Source organism: Marmota monax, unplaced genomic scaffold (assembly GCF_021218885.2).
Source record: "Marmota monax isolate L192 unplaced genomic scaffold, Marmota_monax_Labrador192_F-V1.1 WCK01_AAM20220418_F8-fsc00028, whole genome shotgun sequence".
NCBI lineage: Eukaryota > Metazoa > Chordata > Mammalia > Rodentia > Sciuridae > Marmota > Marmota monax.
The window spans coordinates 2226565-2247291 of NW_026694779.1; the positions used below are offsets into that span (position 1 = coordinate 2226565).

At 37.9% G+C, this 20727-nt stretch overlaps 1 protein-coding gene across 3 annotated transcripts in view; it reads right to left on the reverse strand.

Annotated features, from left to right (window-relative positions):
• Atg7 (autophagy related 7) overlaps window positions 1-20727 on the reverse strand; it is a 239086-nt gene that overhangs the window by 155531 nt on the left and 62828 nt on the right. For 2 of the 3 annotated variants that reach the window (XM_046425736.2, XM_058572945.1), the window contains exons 12-16: window positions 17271-17429; window positions 9626-9820; window positions 7976-8179; window positions 5810-5925; window positions 226-301 (exon numbers count right to left, since the gene is read on the reverse strand). In XM_046425736.2, coding sequence (XP_046281692.1) covers window positions 226-301; window positions 5810-5925; window positions 7976-8179; window positions 9626-9820; window positions 17271-17429 — 750 coding nt within the window. Of the gene's footprint in view, window positions 1-225; window positions 302-5809; window positions 6009-7975; window positions 8180-9625; window positions 9821-17270; window positions 17430-20727 lie in introns of those variants that run through there. The other variant, XM_046425737.2, reaches the window with a different exon arrangement.

Below are 20727 nucleotides of genomic sequence, written 5' to 3' on the forward strand. Positions count from 1 at the left end.
CATCGAAGAGTCTGAGTAATACTGATGCTGTTTTTTCCTGATTTATTTTCACTGGCATACTGCAGGAGTATATTTTGGGGGAGGGTGTCATAAAATTCCCCCACTGACAGCCTAGCTGTGGGATAAGTGGGCTGGGATGGTGGAGTGGTAAAGGGACTCCCATGTGTTCCCCTTGCACCAAAGGGATCAGGTCCAGAATCCTGATTTCATTTCCAGATCACTAACCTGGTGAGGTACAAGCCCAAGAGAGGTTGGAGGCTCATTCATGCGATCATCACTGCTGCTGGCAATGGCGTAGCCCCTGGGGACAGGAAACAATTATAACTGTTCAGTTAACCAGAATTTATGGTGGACACCTAGGGATGATGCAGGAGGGAGGGATGTCCATGTAAGGTTCATGAAAGTAACCAAAGAGCTTGCTGAGCAGCACAAGCTAGCAAAAACCTCTTTTCCCTGGGGAGAGAAGGAAAAGAGAGTAACCAAAAAAAAAAAAAAAAAAGCATGCTTGGTTTGAAGTTGGAAAGACCAGAGCATGTGACCACCATGCAAATTGTTTAGCTTCTGTGTGCTCCAGGTCCATTGTCTACAAGGTAGGAATAAGGAGATTGTGATGAATAAATTAGGAGCATGTTAGATAAACTGTCAAACACAATGCTTTGTAATAAGCTTATAAGCATAAATTCCTTACTCTGAGATAGTCTTATAAAACACCACAGCACATTTTTCTATTGAAATTTGAAAGTGGAAAACGTTCTAACTTTAATTTCACTTTTTTCTTTCTTCCTTTCATTTGTTCTTTCTTTTTTTTAAGAGATGGGCTCTCACTTTCTTGCCCAGTCCGGCCTCAAACTCCTGGTCCCCAAAAATCTTTCTGTCTCAGCCTCCAGAGTAGTTGGGACCACAGGAGCAAAGTACACAAAGTACACCACTGTGTCTGGCTTAACTCTGGAAGATGTTATCCCAAATACTTCCTGCCATAAGGCAGCAATAAACATAAACAGCAGGGATAGCTAAGGCAGATGACAAACACGAGAGGACTAAAAAGCTGCCTACTTCCATTTAACTCCAGGACTTCTATACTAGTTACATACGGCAACAAAACGGTACAGAGGCCATCTTTTCAACTGTGCAGACAACCTCTAAGTCACAAAATGAATAGAAAATCTTTCAAATTTGTGTTGACTTTCTGAGAACTAAATCTTTAATTTTTTGAAAGATAAATCTTAAAAAAAAAGGTTTTTGCTTCTTTCCTTCTTGTATTGCGTTACTACCTGGTTTAAGGACAAACATCCAGAGGCTGCAGAGTGCCAGATAAGCACCCACTAAACAGGAAGCAGCGGGAGAGGCAGTCCGAGAAGAGAGGACAGCACTGCACAGTGATCAAAATACTCTGGAGCCACACTGGCTGAACCAAATCCTGGCTGAGCCACCTATTAGATATCCAAATTTTAGCCACTTGGTTATCCTCCCTGTGCCTCAGTTTCCCCATCAAAAATAGGACAAATAATCATTGTTCTTTCCTAGTTGGTTTACTACGAGGATTAAATGGGTTCATATTTGTCAAGTGCTTAGAACAGTGCCTAGCAGAAAATGAGCACCAAATCATTATTTGAAAAATAAATCAATCATAATGCATTTGTAATGGAGTCAGGTATGGATACCCGCTTGACATCAGTCTGGCTTATCTCTGACTCTGACAGCACAATCACAGGCAGGTACTGAGAGATCTTAAATTTCTATATTTCTTTTTGCTTCCTTTCCTTTTCTCTCCTCTTCATTAATTCTGTTTTTTTAAATGACTGACTCTGTTTTTAAAATTAATTTTTGTCTCATTGTGTTTAAGGCAAAACGAATTCTGTTGTTTGTAAGCAAGACCTTTTCCTTGCTTGGAGAAGATAAGGTGTCTAGCCCACAATTGTGTGAATTTTTTTACGTGGAATATAACATACATACAATGTGTTCAATGTATACATACTAAAAGGCCCAAGGCCAAGTTAAACAAAAGCCACAAGCTCACTCACTTCTTTCTTCTCTCATATAAGCCTGGAACACTATGAGTCATAATAAATTTAAAAGTATTTTTAAACTGATGTGACACTAGTGAACTAAGAGGTCATGGCCAACCCTCCCATAGAGAATAAAAGGAAAGCAGATGCTGTGGTTTGGATGTGGCTTGTCCCTGTCAAAAGTTAGGTTGAAGTGATTGCCACTGTCATAGTATCCAGGTGGTGGAGCCTTTAAGAGGTTATTAGATCATAGGGCTCCACCCTCACTAGAAGCTGGGGTAGGCTCTCTCAAAAATGGGTTAGGTCTGGCAGGAGGAAGTTTGGTTTTATAGGACTAGATTAGATACCACAAGAGCAGGTTATAAAGCAAGGTCACTGCCTTGCTTTCTTTCTCAAACACATGCTCTTCTGTATGTGCCACTTTCCTCCCTCTTCTCTGCCATGCTGTGATGTAGCACAAGATGCTCATCAAAAGTCAAAAGGATGCCCACACCATACTCTTGTCTTCCAGGACTAGGAGCCAAAACAACTCTGTCCTTTTTAACTTACCCAGCCTTGGTATTTTGTTATAGTAACAAAAAACAGATCAAGACAGTAGACAAAATATAAAAATCTTTGTTTGAAAGAATCAGAAAGATACCAAGGTAGGGAAGAATTAGTACAAAGATTTGTGAGAAGAGAGAAGACCATAAAAGTAAAACAGGCTTCTTAGAGAGGGATTCCCATAAAGTAACTCTCAACCTCCAAAAGCAATGACCATAGGATTACAAGTTGAATGTGACACTAACAGGCTCATGAGGCTGGAGGGGAAAACTAGACTCTGAGTTCTGCCAATAAGGAAAAATCATGGAAAATATCTCAGACATAAAGTTGGGATCACTGGGGCCTATTTCAGAGAAAAGGTGAACCAGAAAAAGACCATTCCTAAATGGATTAAGGTATTCTAAGATGGCTAGTGAACTTACCAGCAGTTTTACAGAAGAAAATGTAAATCACATCTCTACAATTTTTATATGTCATATCCAATCAAAAATAACCAAACGGGGGCTAGAGGTATAGCTCAGGGGTAGAACATATGCTTAGCAAGCACAAGGCCCTAGATATAATCCCCTGCAACATCCTCCAAATATTCAAGGAATTATAGAAATTTCTTTTCTCTTTTTAAGAAAAGGTCTTACTCAGTGGCCCAGGCTGTTCCCAAACTCTTGAGTTCAAGCTTCAGCTTCTCAAGTAGCTGGGGCTATAAGCAGGTACCACTGCATCCAGTTTGAGAAGTCTCAATATTAATTGGGTATGTGAATACATCAAGGAAGTCTTTGTTTTTACAACTAAAAACAGTAGAGATGCATACTAGAAAGATTCACTTTATAAAATGCTGTATCTTGGATTTGCTTTTAAAAAAAGTCAGTAGGAAGAAGAAAAAAACACAGATAGCAGTGTAGATAAATGATGGCTGAACATGTGTTGGTAGATGTTAAACCAGGTGGAGTAAACAGAAGGTTTAGTATATATGTTTGAATTTTCCATAATAACAACTTTTATCATTGTTGGTTTTAGAAATGGGTATATAAGAAGACAACACATGACCAAAAAAAGGTAGGTAGGAAAAATAACAGACAGCAGGAACAGAACCTTAGGAGATACAAACAATGGAGATATCTGCTAAAGGCTTAAAACAGGATTAAATGTTCTCAAGGAATCAAAAAGAACAAACATCAGATCTTCAGCAAAGACTAGGAAATATATAAAACAAGATCAAATGGTAGGCTGCAATTGTGGCTCAGTGGTAGAGTGCTTACCTAGCATGTGTGAGGCCCTGGATTCCATCCTCAGCACCACATATAAATAAATAAATAAATAAATAAATAAATAAAATAAAGGTATAAAAAACCCCACTAAAGTCAAATGGCAATTCTGGCCCTGAAACATCTGATAATGATGTTGGTTTTACACACAGGAGACATAAAGATGAGAGAATCATAACTGGAAGACAACCAAAGGCAAAGAGCTAGACTGAAGCAAAGAAAGACAAATGATTGAAAATACAGAAGAGACCATGAAAGACACATGATTCCAACTGGTATGTTACTGGAGTCTCAAGAGAAACAAGGCAAAGGAGAATGGGAGAAGTAATTTTTCTAATATAATGGCTGAGAATTTTCCACAATAGATGAAAGGCATTAAGCCACAGGTTCATGAGGCACTAGAAAGCTCAGTCAGAAAAAATACAGAAGATGGTGTATGATGATCACACTTCTGAAAGGCAAAGGCAATAAGATCATCTTGAAGCAACTCAGGGAAGGCAAAAGGAAGCAAAGCAAATTGCTCAAAACAGCAGCAATGGGAAAAATCCTTAACTTCTCAATAAAGGCAACCAAATACAATCCAATTATACTCTCAAAGTGCTGAAAGAAAATGAGTGCCAATGTAGAATTCTATAGAACACAAGAAACCCTCTTTCAAACATGAAGACAGTTTCAGACAAACAAAACCTGAAATATATTTGTCACTAGTATTTCTTTTTTCTTTTCTTTTTGGTACTGGGAATTAAATCCAGGATATGCTATACCACTGAACCACATCCCCATCTCTTCTTAGTTTTTGAGAGAGGTCTCACTAAGTTGCCTTGCTAAGTTGATAAGTCTGGCCTTGAACTTGGGATCCTCCTGACTCAGCCTTCTGAGACACTTGGATTACAGCCATGCTCCACCATGTCTGTCACTGGTATTTCTCAAAAAAAAAAAAAAAAAAAAAACCCTAAAGGGAATTGTTCTTTAGGCAGATGAAAAAATGCCCTACTCTGGGAGTTTGAAGATAAAGAAATGAAAAGCAACGAAAATGGGAATAAAAAAATTCTATAAAACTAAACACCAACTATATAACCAAATATATAAACACCAAATATATAACAATATATTTGGGAACTTAAAATATGTAACATTTCAAAAAAAAAATGTGAAGATACACAGGTTGTCTGTTCAACCTCCATTCTTCTTACAATAATTTTATACAGAGGGGCAATATGCCCAGCCAACAAAACAAAAGAAAACAAAACTACATTCATCAGTATTCCCTGCAACTAGGAGTTAGAATTAATAGGTTAATCTTTCAGGAAAGCTCTTTAAAAGGGGGCACACTCAGATGACCACAACATTCATCCTTTGGTCGTTTCCTTCTTCTAAATGGGCACACAGATGTAATACTGATCGCACAATATCCATCCCATAACCACAAACTGCCATGCACGAGAAAGAAAGCTAAGAGTGGCTGAGTGAATGATAAGAAGTAACTTCAGTCTCTGATGGCATAATGGAATCTTTGTACTAACCCTGGACTGCTCACCTCTGAACTTCTTGTTGCATAAGAAAGATAAAGCTCATTTGGCAAAGTTTCTGAACATGAATCTTTGTTATATACAGTTGAATACAATTTCTAACATTGGTGATTCATGTACCACCTTACAAAGGTTCAAGGATGGAAAAAATAAAAACTTACTAGCACACTAGTGTCCGAGAGTCCCTACCAAAACTTGTATTCTTTCTTATTAATAGTTGCCAAATAACTCAAGAGATATAGCCTCAAAGATCACATGGCAAGTTCTCCCTGTCCAAAGAATTGGACCAGGCTGTTTTTTTTTTTTTTTTTTTTAATTTGTTTGTTTGTTTGTTTATTAGTCTTGTGTTTTTGAGGACAGAAAAAATAATAAAATTCTCAGAAAAGTCAGATTAAGAATAGGTCAAGCAAGATCAAGTGCCAACAAATGCTTGCTTTGTTTAAACACCATTTCTAAATAGCAAACTCACCCTTCTGGATGCTGCAAAACAGACACCATCAATTCTACTGCCAGGGCTCCTGCAATCATGGCCAGTCCTGGACGACTCACTGTGCACTGTTGGTCCAAGGTCCGGTCTCTGGTTGACTGCAGAGAAACAATCATTGACACGTGCTGGAAGTTCTAGTCCACTCAACTCTGTTTGAGCAAGGCACTCCTCCACGATAAAGCTTTAAAATACAACCAGATGCTCATTGTTGGCAGAGAACACCCAGCTTCAAATAACAACATTTCTGGGAGGATCAAGTTACACAAAATACACAATTCAGTTAATTCAATGAGGTAATAATTCTGAAAAGGATTAGCAGCCTCAACAATTAAAGATTGGTGATGGCAAGCAAAATGAGGGCTCTGCTGCCTCATACTGTGGATTTGCACCATGCACTCTCCTTCCACTGACTCAATTCAAATCTCTTGGGCTTGGTAGTTACATTGTGGAGATATAGAAAGGAAGAGTAATTTGGATAGGCAAGTGTCCTACCATTCTAACCAAGCAAATGCTTCTGAGTGACCCAGAGATGGAAACAGGAGTTTGCTAACTTGCAAGTCTCAGTTCCTACATGCCCCTTGAAATGTACACACCTCCTCACCCTTAATGTGGTTCCAGGACTTACCTACAAGCATTTTTGCTATAGCCTAACTCCAAACATAAGCCTTCATTGATTCTAATCAATGAAGAATTCTAATCTAAAAACTCTGGGCTAATTCAGGGGTGGTCAAGAAAATTTTGACTCTGAAAATCTTACTTTCTGAATGGACATGACTTTAGTGGAAGGAACCAAGCATTCTTCTTGTTGGCAATAACTAAATGACAGGACCAGCCACATGTTCTCATACCATGATGGAGATCATTGAACCATCTTCCTCACATAAGAGAAAGCTCATCTTTTCTTTATACTAGGTGGTCATAAAAGCCAATCACACACACACAAAAAAGATATGCATTATTAAAGAACAAGTTTTAAAAGAAGGAGAAAATGTGTGTGTATAGAGGGTGGGTAGATACAGAAAGCATCTCTGCTTTGCTTCACTGGAAATTATGAGCTCTTCTGATGAAAGACCACTCCTGCAGACCAACTCCAGTGGTGTCAATCAAGCTAGAGAATCTCACATTTGCACAGTGTGGTCTGGCAGTTCATAGCACTTCCACACTTGACCCACTTTCTGCTGTGAGCTGACACAGCCAGCATTTTTCCTTTTTCTGCTAGTTTGCCAGATAAAATAAGAGATGTGCAGTTAAATTTGAATCTTACACAAACAAACAATTTTTAGTATTAGTAGGCCTCAAATATTGCACTGGGTGTAATTATACTAAAATATTATTGACTGTGTACATGAAATTTAACATCTACTTGGAATCCTGCACTGTCACTTGTTAAAAAATGACAAATAGGGGCTAGGATGGTGGCTCAATGGTAGAGTGCTTGCCTAGCATGTGTGAGGCAATGGGTTCAATTCTTAGCACCACATTTAAATAAATAAAATAAAGAACCACTGACAACTAAAAAATATTTTTAAAAAAGCAATCTTTAATTTGAACAAAAAAAAAAAGATGACAAGTTGGTCTGGGGTTTTGGCTCAGAGATAGAGCACTCACCTAGCATGTGTGAGGCACAGGGTTTGATTCTCAGGACCATGTAAAAAAACAAATAAATAAAATAAAGGTATTGTGTCCATCTACAACTTAAAAAAAAAATGACAAGTCTATGCCCCACTCCCATTCTGCAGAGGCACAGGGAGTCTAGGAGGCTTATTTGGAATCACCTGTGAGACTGTGTCAAGGTCTGGATTGGCATCTGGATCTTTAGACTCGCTATGTTTAATGTTTATTTTACTAAGATAAGTACAGGAGAAAGTACTGCATGCTGTCAGGAACCAGGCTGGGCTACACTTTCCTCACTGAGCTCATCCCCCTCCAAATTATCTGTGGCTGCATTTTTCTTGGTGAATGAGGAAGAGCTGGACAGTTGATGATTCCAAATGAGGCTCATCCTGGAACAATGCCATCCCCCCCAAATAGGAGAATTCTCTTTGTGGAAAGACAGTTTATAAATAACAATGAAAGAGCTTTGTTTCTCTGCCCTACTACACAACATGGTCTTCGGAAATCTTTGGAAACACCAAGAAATTTACTTACATCTCCTGGGGCCACCACATCATTGCAGAAATAACAGCCAAGTTTGTAACCCGGGATGTTGGCAAAAAGTGATGAGCCCAGGAGGTCAGCAGATGCCACTGAGTGATTGGGACACAGGTCCCCGGCTCCCTGCTGCTTTGGTTTCTTCAGGCCATGTCTCATGACAACAAATGTGTCAAATCCCAAGGCAGCATTGATGACCAGCTGTAGATATCAAGGAATAAGAGAATTAATGGAAACATTTTTTAAACCAGGGCTAATTTCATATTTAGTTAAATTTTATAATTTTTTTTTTTTGCATAGGAGTATAAGTGGACTCTAACAACCAATGATGTTACAAGCTTCCCAATACTGAGGGTTTATTAAGCATAAGGCACTTAAAGAGTGATTATCTTTAATTATTTCATTTCATTTAAAACTCCCTACAAACATTGTCCAATTTTAGATGAGGATAATGGAAGTCAGAGAGTTTAGTTCTATTACTGGCCCAAGGTCACATAGCTTATAGGCAGAAATGTAAAACCAAGTTCTTAGGCCCATTCTTTGTATCATTATATCACATAGATTTTTTCTTTTTCTTTTTTTTTTTTTTTTGGTCCTGGGAATTGAACATAGGCTTGCTTTACCACTGAACTACATCCTGAATCCTTTTATTTTTTTATTTTGAGAGTTCCGCTAAGTTGCTGAGGGTCTCACTAAGTTGTTGAGGCTATCCTCAAACTTGTGATTCTCCTGCCTCTATCTCCCAAATCGCTGGGATTACAGATGTATGCCACCACACTTGGCTCCATGTAGATTTTTTTTATAACAGTTTCATGAAGATATAATTCACATTATCAAATAATTCATTTACCACATAGATTTTTAAGGACATCTTTTTTTCATTTATACTATAAGAACTTTTCTTAATTATAATTTGATGTGCTCTCTCAAATTTCTGATCATATAAAAAGTATGAAAAATACTTTCTTTTAGTATGAACAAATCATACTAAAAGAAAAAAAAATCACTCAACATACACAGTTCAAACAAGTAAGAGTTTGAAACATTTCTTCTTGCTATCTCCTCTCCCTTTTACTTCCTCCCCAACTTTCCCCTTTCTCTTTCCCCTATTTCTTTTCTCTCTTGATAGATGGATGAATGGATGGATAGACATATAGAAATGTTTATATGTATATGTTTATATCTAAACATAATTGATACTAAAATATATATAATATTGTATCTTATTTAACACAGCATGATATTTTCCATATTAGAATTCTTTGAAACATAAATGTGAATGGCTGCACGCTATTCCACCATGGGTATTGGATTGTGATTTAGTTCACTATTCTCTATTGATGGCCTTTAAAATTGTCACTGACCAAATATTAGTGAAAGTTCCTGCCCTCTTGAAGCTCGAATTTGAACCCAGATGTATCATTCCTGCTGGTGTTGAGCACCTCAAAGGACCTTGAGGGAAGGTAAACTGTAAACACTAACTATTATCTTGGGTGATGAAGTGAGCAAAAACAGCATCTGTAGTGAAAACCTTTTGGCACTGGGCTCTAGGGTTACACATGTCACCCCTCTTTGCTGGGGGGAGGAAAGGTTGGGGTGGTGGTGCATTAAGTCACAGGGACAAGCACCCCTGGTTCCACACACTACCTTTCTCTTGCTTGCAGCAATGACTGCAGGAAGCCACCGGCTTTCCCTGGTGTCCATCAACAGGAAGATAACATCATGGCTTTCAATGAGCTGCTCCAGCTGCTCTACATCCTTGCGGGCTTGCTCCAGGGTGATGTTGGAGAAGTTCACTGGATGACCCGGCATGGGGATGCTCATGTTGAACCCTCTGGCATTCTAGGAAAACACTCGAATGTATTTATGTCTGAGGCAAAGGTACGGGTGAGTTCTCAAGACCATATTTCCCCACAGCTACCAGCACATATATGTGGTCACTTAAACTAGAAATTTCTGTGTACCATAATTCTGCTTTTTCTTTACCCTACCTATGCCTTCCACCTCTTTCACCTCTTAAAAATCAAGACAAGCTGCAAATCTTCCTTGAACCTTTTCTGGTACGGGGGATTGAACCAAGGCCTCACGTATGCTAAGCAAGTGCTCTACCACTGAGCTACAGCCCCAGCCCTCTTGCCTTATTTTAACAGTGAACCACACGTGAACACTGATGAAGCCAGGGACATTAACTTCTCATAGAAAAGAAAGTGTTCTAGAGTCACCATCTGTACCCTTAATCCCCCTCATTCCTCTGGCCACAGGGAAGTGTGTGAAAACATCAACTTTTCTGTTCATTTGCCAAAACTCTTCACCCTGAAAAAAACAGTTCAGGGGCAAAGCAAGTAGGTCTTTTTACAAAGGAAAATCTATTTTATAGATTGAAGATATTTATTCCTTGTCTTCAACTTGAAGCCTAATCTCTGGAATTAAAGAGAGGGGCAGCAATGATTCCAAAAAGATAGGGGGTAGGGAGTTCCAAGCAAAGCAGGAAAGGATTCTAGGAAGCAAGAGCTTCAAAAAAAGATTCCCAAACAAGTCCATTTAAAAAAAGAGATTGCCATAAAGACCAAGACCTCATTATGAACATGAGATATCACGCATTTACCTTGTACCAATTACTATAATAAAATATTATGAAAGCAACACCTACAGTGCTAATAACAATAATAACTTAATGGCATATTACAACTGACAAAGCATGTTAAATGGTGGGAGTGTGATCCAAAAAGCTATTGCATAGGTTTAATGACACCAAGATTGGCACATAATTACACAATACCCATTCTGACCTTCTGAATAACTGATCCTTAGCCATATAAACTTCACTAATCGAAATAAACTTTTACTGGCTGAAATTTCAGCTAGTAAGCTGACAAAGCAACCCATTCCTTAGGTCCATACTCCAGAGGTTCAACAAACTTAATTCAGCAAGTTTCAATACAGTGGTTTTCCATCTTTGCTGCACATAATAACTTATGAGGGTTCTAAAAACCCCCAATCACAGGCTTTTCTCCAGACTGTTAAAATTGGAATCTTTGAGAGTAGATGTAGACATCATTATTTTCTAAAACTCCCCAGATGATTCAAAAGTATAACAAGGGTGAGGTATAATTTATATAAAGTGAAATACCCATATTTCACAAGGACAGTTCAACATATTTTGACAAATTGAAGAGTAATCACTGCATACACCTGTCAGGACGTGGAACACTTCGATAACCCTGGAATGCTCTCCTGTGCCCCTCCTTATCCAATATCAACTACCAACATTATGACTAAACAAAGACAGCTGAGTTTTGCCTATTCTAGAATCTGAAATAAATGATATCCTAAAAATATACTCACTTATGTTTGGCTTTGTCCATGCAACATAATGAAGCGTTAAGTATCAATATTACATTCCTTTTTGTTGTATAACTGTACCATATTTTTTCATTCATTCTCTACTTGCTGGCTTGGTTATTTCCTGATTTGGGCTATTATGAATAAAGCTGTAAAGGGCATTTCTGTATAAGTATTTCAGTGCACGTATGTTCTTTCTCTTAGGTAAATTATCAAAAAGTGAAACTGTAATTGTTAGGTGTGCATGTTGAATTTCTTGTGGCTGTTTTACCAGAAAGTATAGAGTGTCTGGTTGCTCCACAGCCTGACATTTAACACTGTCAAGTCTTCTTAATTTTAATCATTTTAGTGGTTTATAATGATACAGCTTTTCTTTTGTGTGTGTGTGTGTGTGTGTGCGCGCGCCCTCGCATTCACACAGGTGTTGGGGATTGAAACCAGGACCTCATGTTCATCACTGAGCTACATCCCTAACCTCTACAATAATATGTCTTCATGATCCTATTTTATATTTCCCTGGTGACTATTGATACTGAGCATTTTCATGTGTTCACTGGCCATTCATAGATCTTCACTGTGAAGTAAGTACCTCTCCAAGCCTTTTGTCCCTTAAAAAAAAAGGCTGGTTTGAATTTTATCATAGAGTGGTAATTGTTCATGTATTCTAGGTAGAAGTTGTTTGCCAAATATGTACTCTCAGTTTGGCTAGTTATTTCATTCTCTAATTGGGGTCTGTTGAAAAACAGAAGTTTAAATTTTGACAAAACCCAAGTTAACAATTTTTTTTTTCATTTATAGCCTGCTTTACTGGGTTCTAAGAAATATCTGACTATCACAAGACCACTGAGCTTTTCTCTAGAAGCTTCACAGTTTTAGCTTTAGTTCTATGTTCCTTCTGGGTTGTCACTTGCAGGCTCAGAATATTCAATGAGGTCTTTGTACTCTTATAATTGGGGTCCTGTGACTTTTGACCCTGTGTGACCTCTGTAATCTCTACTAGTTCACAGCCCCCTGGTGATGTTTCCTTCTCAGCATCTCAGAGGGGTACCTAAGTTTATGCAGCTTAAAAAAAAAAAAAAAAAGGCTCAAGGTGCTGCTGAAGAAGGTGAGGCAGTTTTCTGGACCTTCTTCTCTGTACTTCTATCTGCCACTGCTTCACCAGCTCAGCAAGAACAGAATTATCTTCTTGGGTACCTCAGGCTTGGCACTGAACAGAAAGTACCACTAGACGATGAACTGGGACAAATGTTCTTGATTTCCTTCTGTGGGGACCCACGATCTTCCACAGCCTATTGTCTAAAAAGAGTCATTCGCTGTTCACATACTTTGCCCGGGAGCACATTATTTAAGGTGAGAAAGCAAGTCATTATCAGGATGAGAAGCAGTTATCCAGAGCTGGTTTTCAAACCTCAAGTGTGGGGCTGAGGGTGTATCTCAGTAGTAGTAGCCTAGCATGTGTAAGACCCTGTTTTTCACCTCCCACCCAAAAAACAAAACAAAACCAAAAAAAACCCCTCTGTCTGCTCCTAAAGCCTACATTTTATTGTTTCACCTTTAAAAAATGGTGACATCAAATAATAATTTGATTTATAAAAGGTTGTTTTCTTATCCAATTAACCTCAGGATTAGGCACAAGCATCTGCAGTAGAGCAGCTCTTTTAATGTAATTTTATATAGCATTTTAAAGACCCCCTGAAAAGTTCAATGAGACACCTACATCAGAGAGTCAAAGAAAAGGGATTACTTGGCCAGGCATGGTGGTGCATGCCTATAAACCCAGTGGCTTGGGAGGCTGAGACAGGAGGATCGCAAATTCAAAGCCAGCCTGAGTAACAGAGAGGTGCTAAGCAACTCAGTGACCCTGTCTCTAAATAAAATACAAAATAGGGCTGGATGTGGCTTAATGGTTGAGTGCTTCTGAGTTCAATCCCCAGTACTAAAAAAAAAAAAGAGAGAGAGAGAGAGAGATTACTCAAGGAATCACACGCAGAAAAAAAAATAAAGAGGCTCTTAAGATCTGGCCTTTGAGTTACTTGAGGGTCTGGGGTCAGAAAATGGTTAGTTTGGGCCAAAGATATTTTAGCGCAAAAAGTAAAAGTCAGACTTTCTAGTTCTAGGGGAGAATATATTCAAGGTTCTCCAAGTTAGCCATCCACTGACATCACCCTGTCACCTAGGTCTGTCACCCAAGGGTGGCTGGGGGATGGGTGCTTACAACCTCCTAGGACAGTATCACTGCACCTTCCTGTGAGTGTATTATGTCAAAATTAAAATTAAAAAAGACCTATCACCCACTACTTTTTTTTTCCAAGTCAAATGTTACTAGGCTTCAAGTTCCAAGATTAGAATTTTGCAATAATTGAACAAGTGAGGCAATCCTGCATTAATAGAACCAGGATTTCTACCATTTCCAGGTGATTAGATTGCCTGAGAAGTCTGCATTTCATACATCTGCTAACTTCAAAAGTCCACTTCTCTTGCCTGGAATGCCCTTCTAGACCTCTGGCCTCTCCCACCACTTTCTGCTTCTCGCCTACCTCTCTCAAACTGTTCTTTTAATTAATTCCTTCAGAGGTCAGGACACATGGCACTGCCTGAAGAAAGCATTCTCTAGCCTAGCAAACCTGTACAGGGCCCACTCTTCTGTATTTCATTAACTCAGATTAACTACTTATCCTCCTTAATACTTACTATTTTCATTATAATTTTAAAAATTAATTATTCAGCATATATGTGATCAACTAGAATATAAGCTCTATGAAGACAGGGCCAAGCTTTGGTCAGGGAGGCCTGGTCTTTTCTCCATGGCTTGGTGTAAGAAAGGTGATCGATAAAGATATATTGGATGAAAAAAGCTACGTTAAATCAAGCATAAGAAGAAAATCTTTATGGTTAACTAATAAGTTATACAGTTTCATAAGAATTTTTCACAAAGTTGATAAATTATACAAATACTCAGATGAGTTATTATTTATAAGGCACCAAATAAAAGTTTTGGAAGCTTGGACCCTGGCCTCACCTTAATGCAACAGGGAAAACAGGATAACATAATGTAAGTGCTAAGAAAGAGGCTTGGTTGCTCGGTGTGCTGATTTTCCCAAGAAAAGTTGGACTTGATCTCTAAGGCCCAGCATAATCTGGCATTTGCTTCTGCCTCAGCCTCCCTTTATCTTCTTTGACATCTAAGCTTCAGCCACCCCGGCTTTCTTTCGGTCCTCAAAAGCATCACACTCTTTCCTGCCTTAGATTTTTTCACAGACAGCTCTGCTACTTTAATTTAGCCTACTCCCACTCACCCTTCAGGATCTGATTCCCTGATTCCACCCTCAGCCCCTAATCTAGCTCAGGCCAACCTGCCACACACGCTCCTGGCAACTGAGCTCTTGAATCATACATACACTTATGACAATTATAACTATCTGTGGGGCTGGGATTGTGACTCAGTGGTAGAGTGCTCATTTAGCATATGTGAGGCACTAGGTTTGATCCTTAGCACTACATGAAAATAAATAAAATAAAGGTATTGTGTCCATCTGCAACTAAAAAATATTGTACATATTTGTGAAATTATTTATTAATGACCATTCCCCTCCCCACCACTAAACTATCATAAACTCCCTGTGGGGCTGAGGGGGTGGGGTGAGAAATGTCCATCTTTTCTCTTATCCCTGCACAAGGTAAGCCTTAAATAAACACCTAATGAATGAGTATCAGAGTAACTAAACAAATAAACAGGGAATTGCATGGGCTCATAGATAATGGCTAGAATTTAGGTAAGCAAAACTCAGGCAACTTACAAGTGGCAGAACTCAGATTCGAAGCCAAGTCTCCATGGTCCCTGAGGGGAGTACCTAATACCTCCCCAGTGATAGACTGGATCATTCTTCCCAACTACGCCCTTACTCCCCCTAGTAGAATTTCATGTCCAAGCCCTTTGCCACATGACTTTCAGGACCTCCCATGGAGAAGGCAGAGTCTACTGACTAACCCATTGACTGGGCTTGACCCTGAGCCTTGCTTAGGCACTGGAAAGGAAAGGCCCTGCACTGTGCCATGCAGCTGAGCCTATAGGAGGTATGATGACTGCAAATTCTTTTAGGCTTCTATTTCTACTATAAGAACAGCAGGACTGAGGTGACTGTGGCTCTTTAGCCTCTACTGTTTTAACTAGTGCATTATGATCACATGTAACAGTGGGATTTGTTGTGGTATATTTGTACATGCACGTAACATAATTTGATCAATTTCATTCCCAGTTCCTCCCTTTTTTCTCCACTTCTACCTCCTCCTATCTTGCTTCTTCAATTCTACTGATATCCTTTCTGTTTTCATGAGGTCCCTTCTTAAATTTTTTTTCTTTCTAGCTTCTAAGTATAAGAGAAAACATATGATTCTTGACTTTCTGAATCTGTTAGCCTCCATTTTGAAATAATGCCACACACTTCAGACCAGAAGCTGACTAAAAGTCCTGAATTCAACCTAGTCTAGCAACAGAACCATAAACAACCTGCACAATCATGAGTAGGAAATAAATGTTGTTAAATGAGATGTTAGGATTGTGTGATATGTAATACTGTGACAGCAGAGACCTACCTACTATCCCTCCTCAAGGACAGGGTTGTGACTTATTTTATTTATTTCGGCATCTAGCACATGGCTGGGTACACAGTGGGTACTCAATCAATACTGTTGAATTAAACCCAATAAATGATTCCTCAGGAATACTGGTGAAATGAACAAAACAATCAACATGACTTCTAGAGCAAAGACTTCTGAAACAGACGAATCAATACTGAGCAATTAAATGGAGAAACTTTGGAAAGACAGGTTTTTTTGTTTTGTTTTTGTTTTTTTGGTGAGGGCTGGGAGCCTTTCTGGCATCTTAAGTAAAAGTAGATGCTTGGAAGACACCTAATCTGACTCCTGTCAGATAAACTGATTAAGCATTAAGATGTATAATCTTGGGACTGGGGTTATGGCTCAGCGGTACAGCACTCGCCTTACACGTACAAGGCCTTGGGATTGATCCTCAGCACCACATAAAAAAATAAATAAATAAAGTTATTGTGTACAACTACAAAAAAAGAATAAATATTAAAAAAGATGTAGAATCTTAGCTAGATGACCTCAAAAAAAGAAAAAAAAAAAAGCTCAAGATTGTGAATCAAATGAGGTGAATGACATCTCTCATTATCTAATGTTTCTAAAGCCAATGATGTAGCTCAAAAATAAGCAGCAGCTAGAAAAAAGAAAATCCAACTTCTTACCCAATTTTTGTCCTCCACAGACTTGCATTCAATTTAACTTCATAAACCTATACTTAGTGACTATCAAAGAAGGTCTGGTGATAGGAAAAAAACAATATGCTACATCGGGACCACCATAAATTCCCTTTAGAACTGCACAGGATATAAAAATATACATACTTCTAAATTACTCAAATTAAATTTACACAATGCTTTACAACTTACAAAACATTCATTCATATACTTTTCATTTCATTTTCACCAGAATATATGAGAGGTCTTTGTTTTGTTCTGTTTTGTAATATAGGAGATTGAACTTGGGGCTTCACATATACTTGGCAAGTGCTTTACCACTGAGCTACATGCCCAGGCCCCTTTATTTTTTATTCTGAGACAGGGTTTTGTAAGTTGCTTAGAGCCTCACTAAATTGCTGAGGCTATCCTCGAACATGCAATCCTCCTGCTTCAGCCTCCAGAGTCACTGGGCTTATAGGCATGCATCACTATGCCCAGTCTTGCTGTATTTTTTAATCTCTAGCTCAAAGATGAGGTAACAGTCTTGGTCACATGATGAGTGCCTGTCAGGGAGTGACATGTGTCTGTTTCTCTGTAACTGATACCATAGGTATTCATTCCCCAAGATTTTTAAACATTTATAGATGGAAGGAAAAAACCTGTGATGGTCTCAAAAAGCATCAACGTACCACTCCGGGGAATATTTTCTGGAGCCGGTCAGCTGCAGCTAAAGCCTTTGGTTTACCTCCACCTAGGCAATCTTCGAATTCATAGAGAGGCTGCCTCACAGGATTGGAGTAGGAGATCTTGGCATTGTCCACGAATGTGACGTGTCTGACGCCCCAACCCTGCATGGAAACAGGAGATCATAGTGTCTTCCTATGAATATTTCACATGGTGTCTCTCTTAAAATCCCTAGGAGGGGTTTTGCTTTCAAGCAGCTTGGGAATCTCAAAATACAGGAAACTTCAGAAACTGAATTGTACAAATTCAGTTTTTGATAAACAGAATGTCAACTTTCTTTAAAAGACAAAATAATTACATGCTAAGTACCAGGTTTCCTGCTGTAATGAAACCAAGAAATGTCAGAATGGGGCTAACTAATATTTCATAATTTTTGACAGTGGCACCAGAAAAAAACATTTGAAAGTGAAAAACAGTGAATCCCATAAGAACTATGTTGCTATTTTAAAAGGATTAGCAAGAGCCCCCAATGTCCTGGGTTTCCTTAAGAATAATTAAGTATAGATAATAACTCCTCTCAAAATTTATTTAAGGCCTGAGTTAACTCTAGAAAAATGATTTACAAGTCATTTCCCACTGTATAATAATGTAGAACATTTCATCCTATTTCACCAAGATGGACAAGCCTTATTCATAATTGGGCATTTAGGGGATGATTTTATGTTCTCATAAATAATTTTAATGATATCATAGACTCTAAATGCATCTCCATAAAGTTTTATAAAACTATACTTAAACTGAGGATTGAACCCAGGGGCACTTTGCCACTAAGTCACATTCCCCAGCCATTTTTATTTTTTATCTTGAGACAGGGTCTATCTAAGTTGCTTAGGACCTTGCTAAGTTGCTAAGGCAGGCTTTGAACTTGTGATCCTCCTGTCTCAGATTCCTGGGTTGCTGAGATTACAGGTGTGCACCACCATGCCTGGCCAAAATTACACAAGTTTAAAGTTGGAGAGGATCTCTAAAATCCTTGGTATAATCAGTCTGTTTTACAGATATAAAAACTGAAATGTAAAGAAGCATAGAAAAGATGTTAGTTGTCTAAACTCATATATCTAGTTAATGATGGGAATCAATGAGATCTCCAGAGTTGCTCCCAAATGAAGATGCTTACTTTCTGGGGGTGAGATAGGTATATTTCAGATCATATATAAGTCATCCCTCTGTATCCAAGGGTTCTGAATCTAGGCTCAACTTACTGTGGATGGGGGAAAAATTGCTTCTGTACTGAAAATGTATACATTTTGTTCTTGTTATTATTCCAAAAATTACAGTATAACAACTATTTATATAATCTTTACACTGCATTAGGTATTCTAAGTAATCTAGAGATGATTTAAGGTATATGAAAGGTTATATGTAGGTTCTATGCAAATACTAGGTCATTTTAATATAAGAGACTGGAGCATCCTCAGATTTTGATATTCGAGGTCATCCTGAAACCAATTACCCTTGGACATTGATGGATGACTGTACTGCAATCTAAGAAGCCTTTTCAACTCAGAACTCTGAACTCAGTTAGACTGACTGTTTCAGGGAGACAGTCATTGAAGACCCAAGACTCACTCCAGGGTTGTGAATGACAGGCTAGAATCCCCTTTTTGTAAGCTTAGTATGGGCTGTTTGTTTTGATGCCCACTGGTAACTCTTTGATATACACACCCAGATTCATTAGCTAAACAATCTACTATGGAGGGAAAGATAAGTAAGAAAAATCCAAAAGTCATTTGTACTTGGTTTGGGATATTTATTTCAGAAGTATTTTTGCATTCCTGAGATGGTCTGAGAACATGCTAGGCAGTGTTTTGAAAGCCAGATAAGCTGCAAACATGCTGTAAACTAGTCACATGCAGATGAATTTTCACACTTAACTTCTGACTTCCTGGAATGCCACATAGTTTACAGGGCTAATCCCCGAAGATTAAAGAAAATTATAACCCTCAGTGTCAGTGAGGATGTGGCAGTGAAAAAAAAAATATTATTGATTGAGAATGTTAAACTGGTGTAATTTTCTGGAAAGTAATTTGGCAATGTGTTTCTAGGATCTTAAAAATATTCTTTGACCTATTTCCAGCAATCTATCCTAGGAAATAATCTGAAATACTGCCAAAAGATGCAACTACAAAGATATTCTTCGTAACATAATTTATAATTGTAGAAACCTAGACACACCATTAGTGCCAAATATGAGAGGAATGTCTTAGGAAATTAGAGATGTGATTAAATGTTTTGTCAGATAAGGAAGTTTATTCTACAATCATTACAAAAGACTAGGAAGTATCATTTTTAATGACAGAGGAAATGTTTACAATGCTAATTCATAAAAGCAAAGGAAATTATTATGTATCAAATTAGACTTGGAAATACATATTAAACAAACCTGAAAGGAAATGAGTAAAAGTGGAAAATGAATACTTTCTTTTCCTGCTTCATAACCTTGACACTTTATAAATTTTCATAATTAATCTGTCCTGACTGCAATTTCAAAAAATATTAAGAAAACATAGGCACCTAATAGTCCAAAAACTAACAAATATACAATAAAATAAATTCCATGAAGAAATTAGCAGAATTAATGTATCCAAAAGCAAAACAAAACATAAAAATTATAGAACTGATACATCAATTATTCAGCTCCCAAAAATAACTAAAATAGATATGTCTCTCTGATAAGTCTGAAAAAGAGTAGAAAAAAGAGAAAACAAACTTTGGGAATGTGGGAAGATTAAAGATAGAAAAGATTTAAAAGATAATAAACAACCACATGTACTTGTTATCAATTAATTTTTAAAGTTAGATTAAATGAATAATTTTCTAGGAAAATAAATGGACTTAAAAGTGATATTGAGGGCTGGGATTATGGCTCAGCAGTAGAGCTCTCGCCTAGCATGGGCGAGGCCCTGGATTCAATCCTCAGCACCACATAAAAATGAAAAAATAAATTAAAAATATAAAAAAAAAGTGATATTGAATCTTTTTTCCCCACATACTTATGGGTGCATTATATTGTACAGTTTTGTTGTAAAAGTGGTATAAAACCTAAAAATGTCAATCAACACAGATAGGTGTGTAAAAGTTCCCAAAACTCCCTGCCCCAAGCCCACCAATAAAATTACCAAGGATTAACACACCCAGATGGATTCATAAGTGAATTTTTTTAAATCATCAAGGAATAGATGATTCACGTATTATTAAAACTCTTCTGAGGCATAGAAAAGGGCAGCAAATTTCAAGTTTACTTTTAAAAGTTAGCTATAAACATACAAAGACACCTCATGGAAAAACATTACTAGAGAATAACTTGATTTATGAATACAGAAGTAAAACTTATAAATAAAACATTATTGATTAAATGATAATGTACAAGAAGAATGCACAAGTAGGGTTTAATCCTAAAAC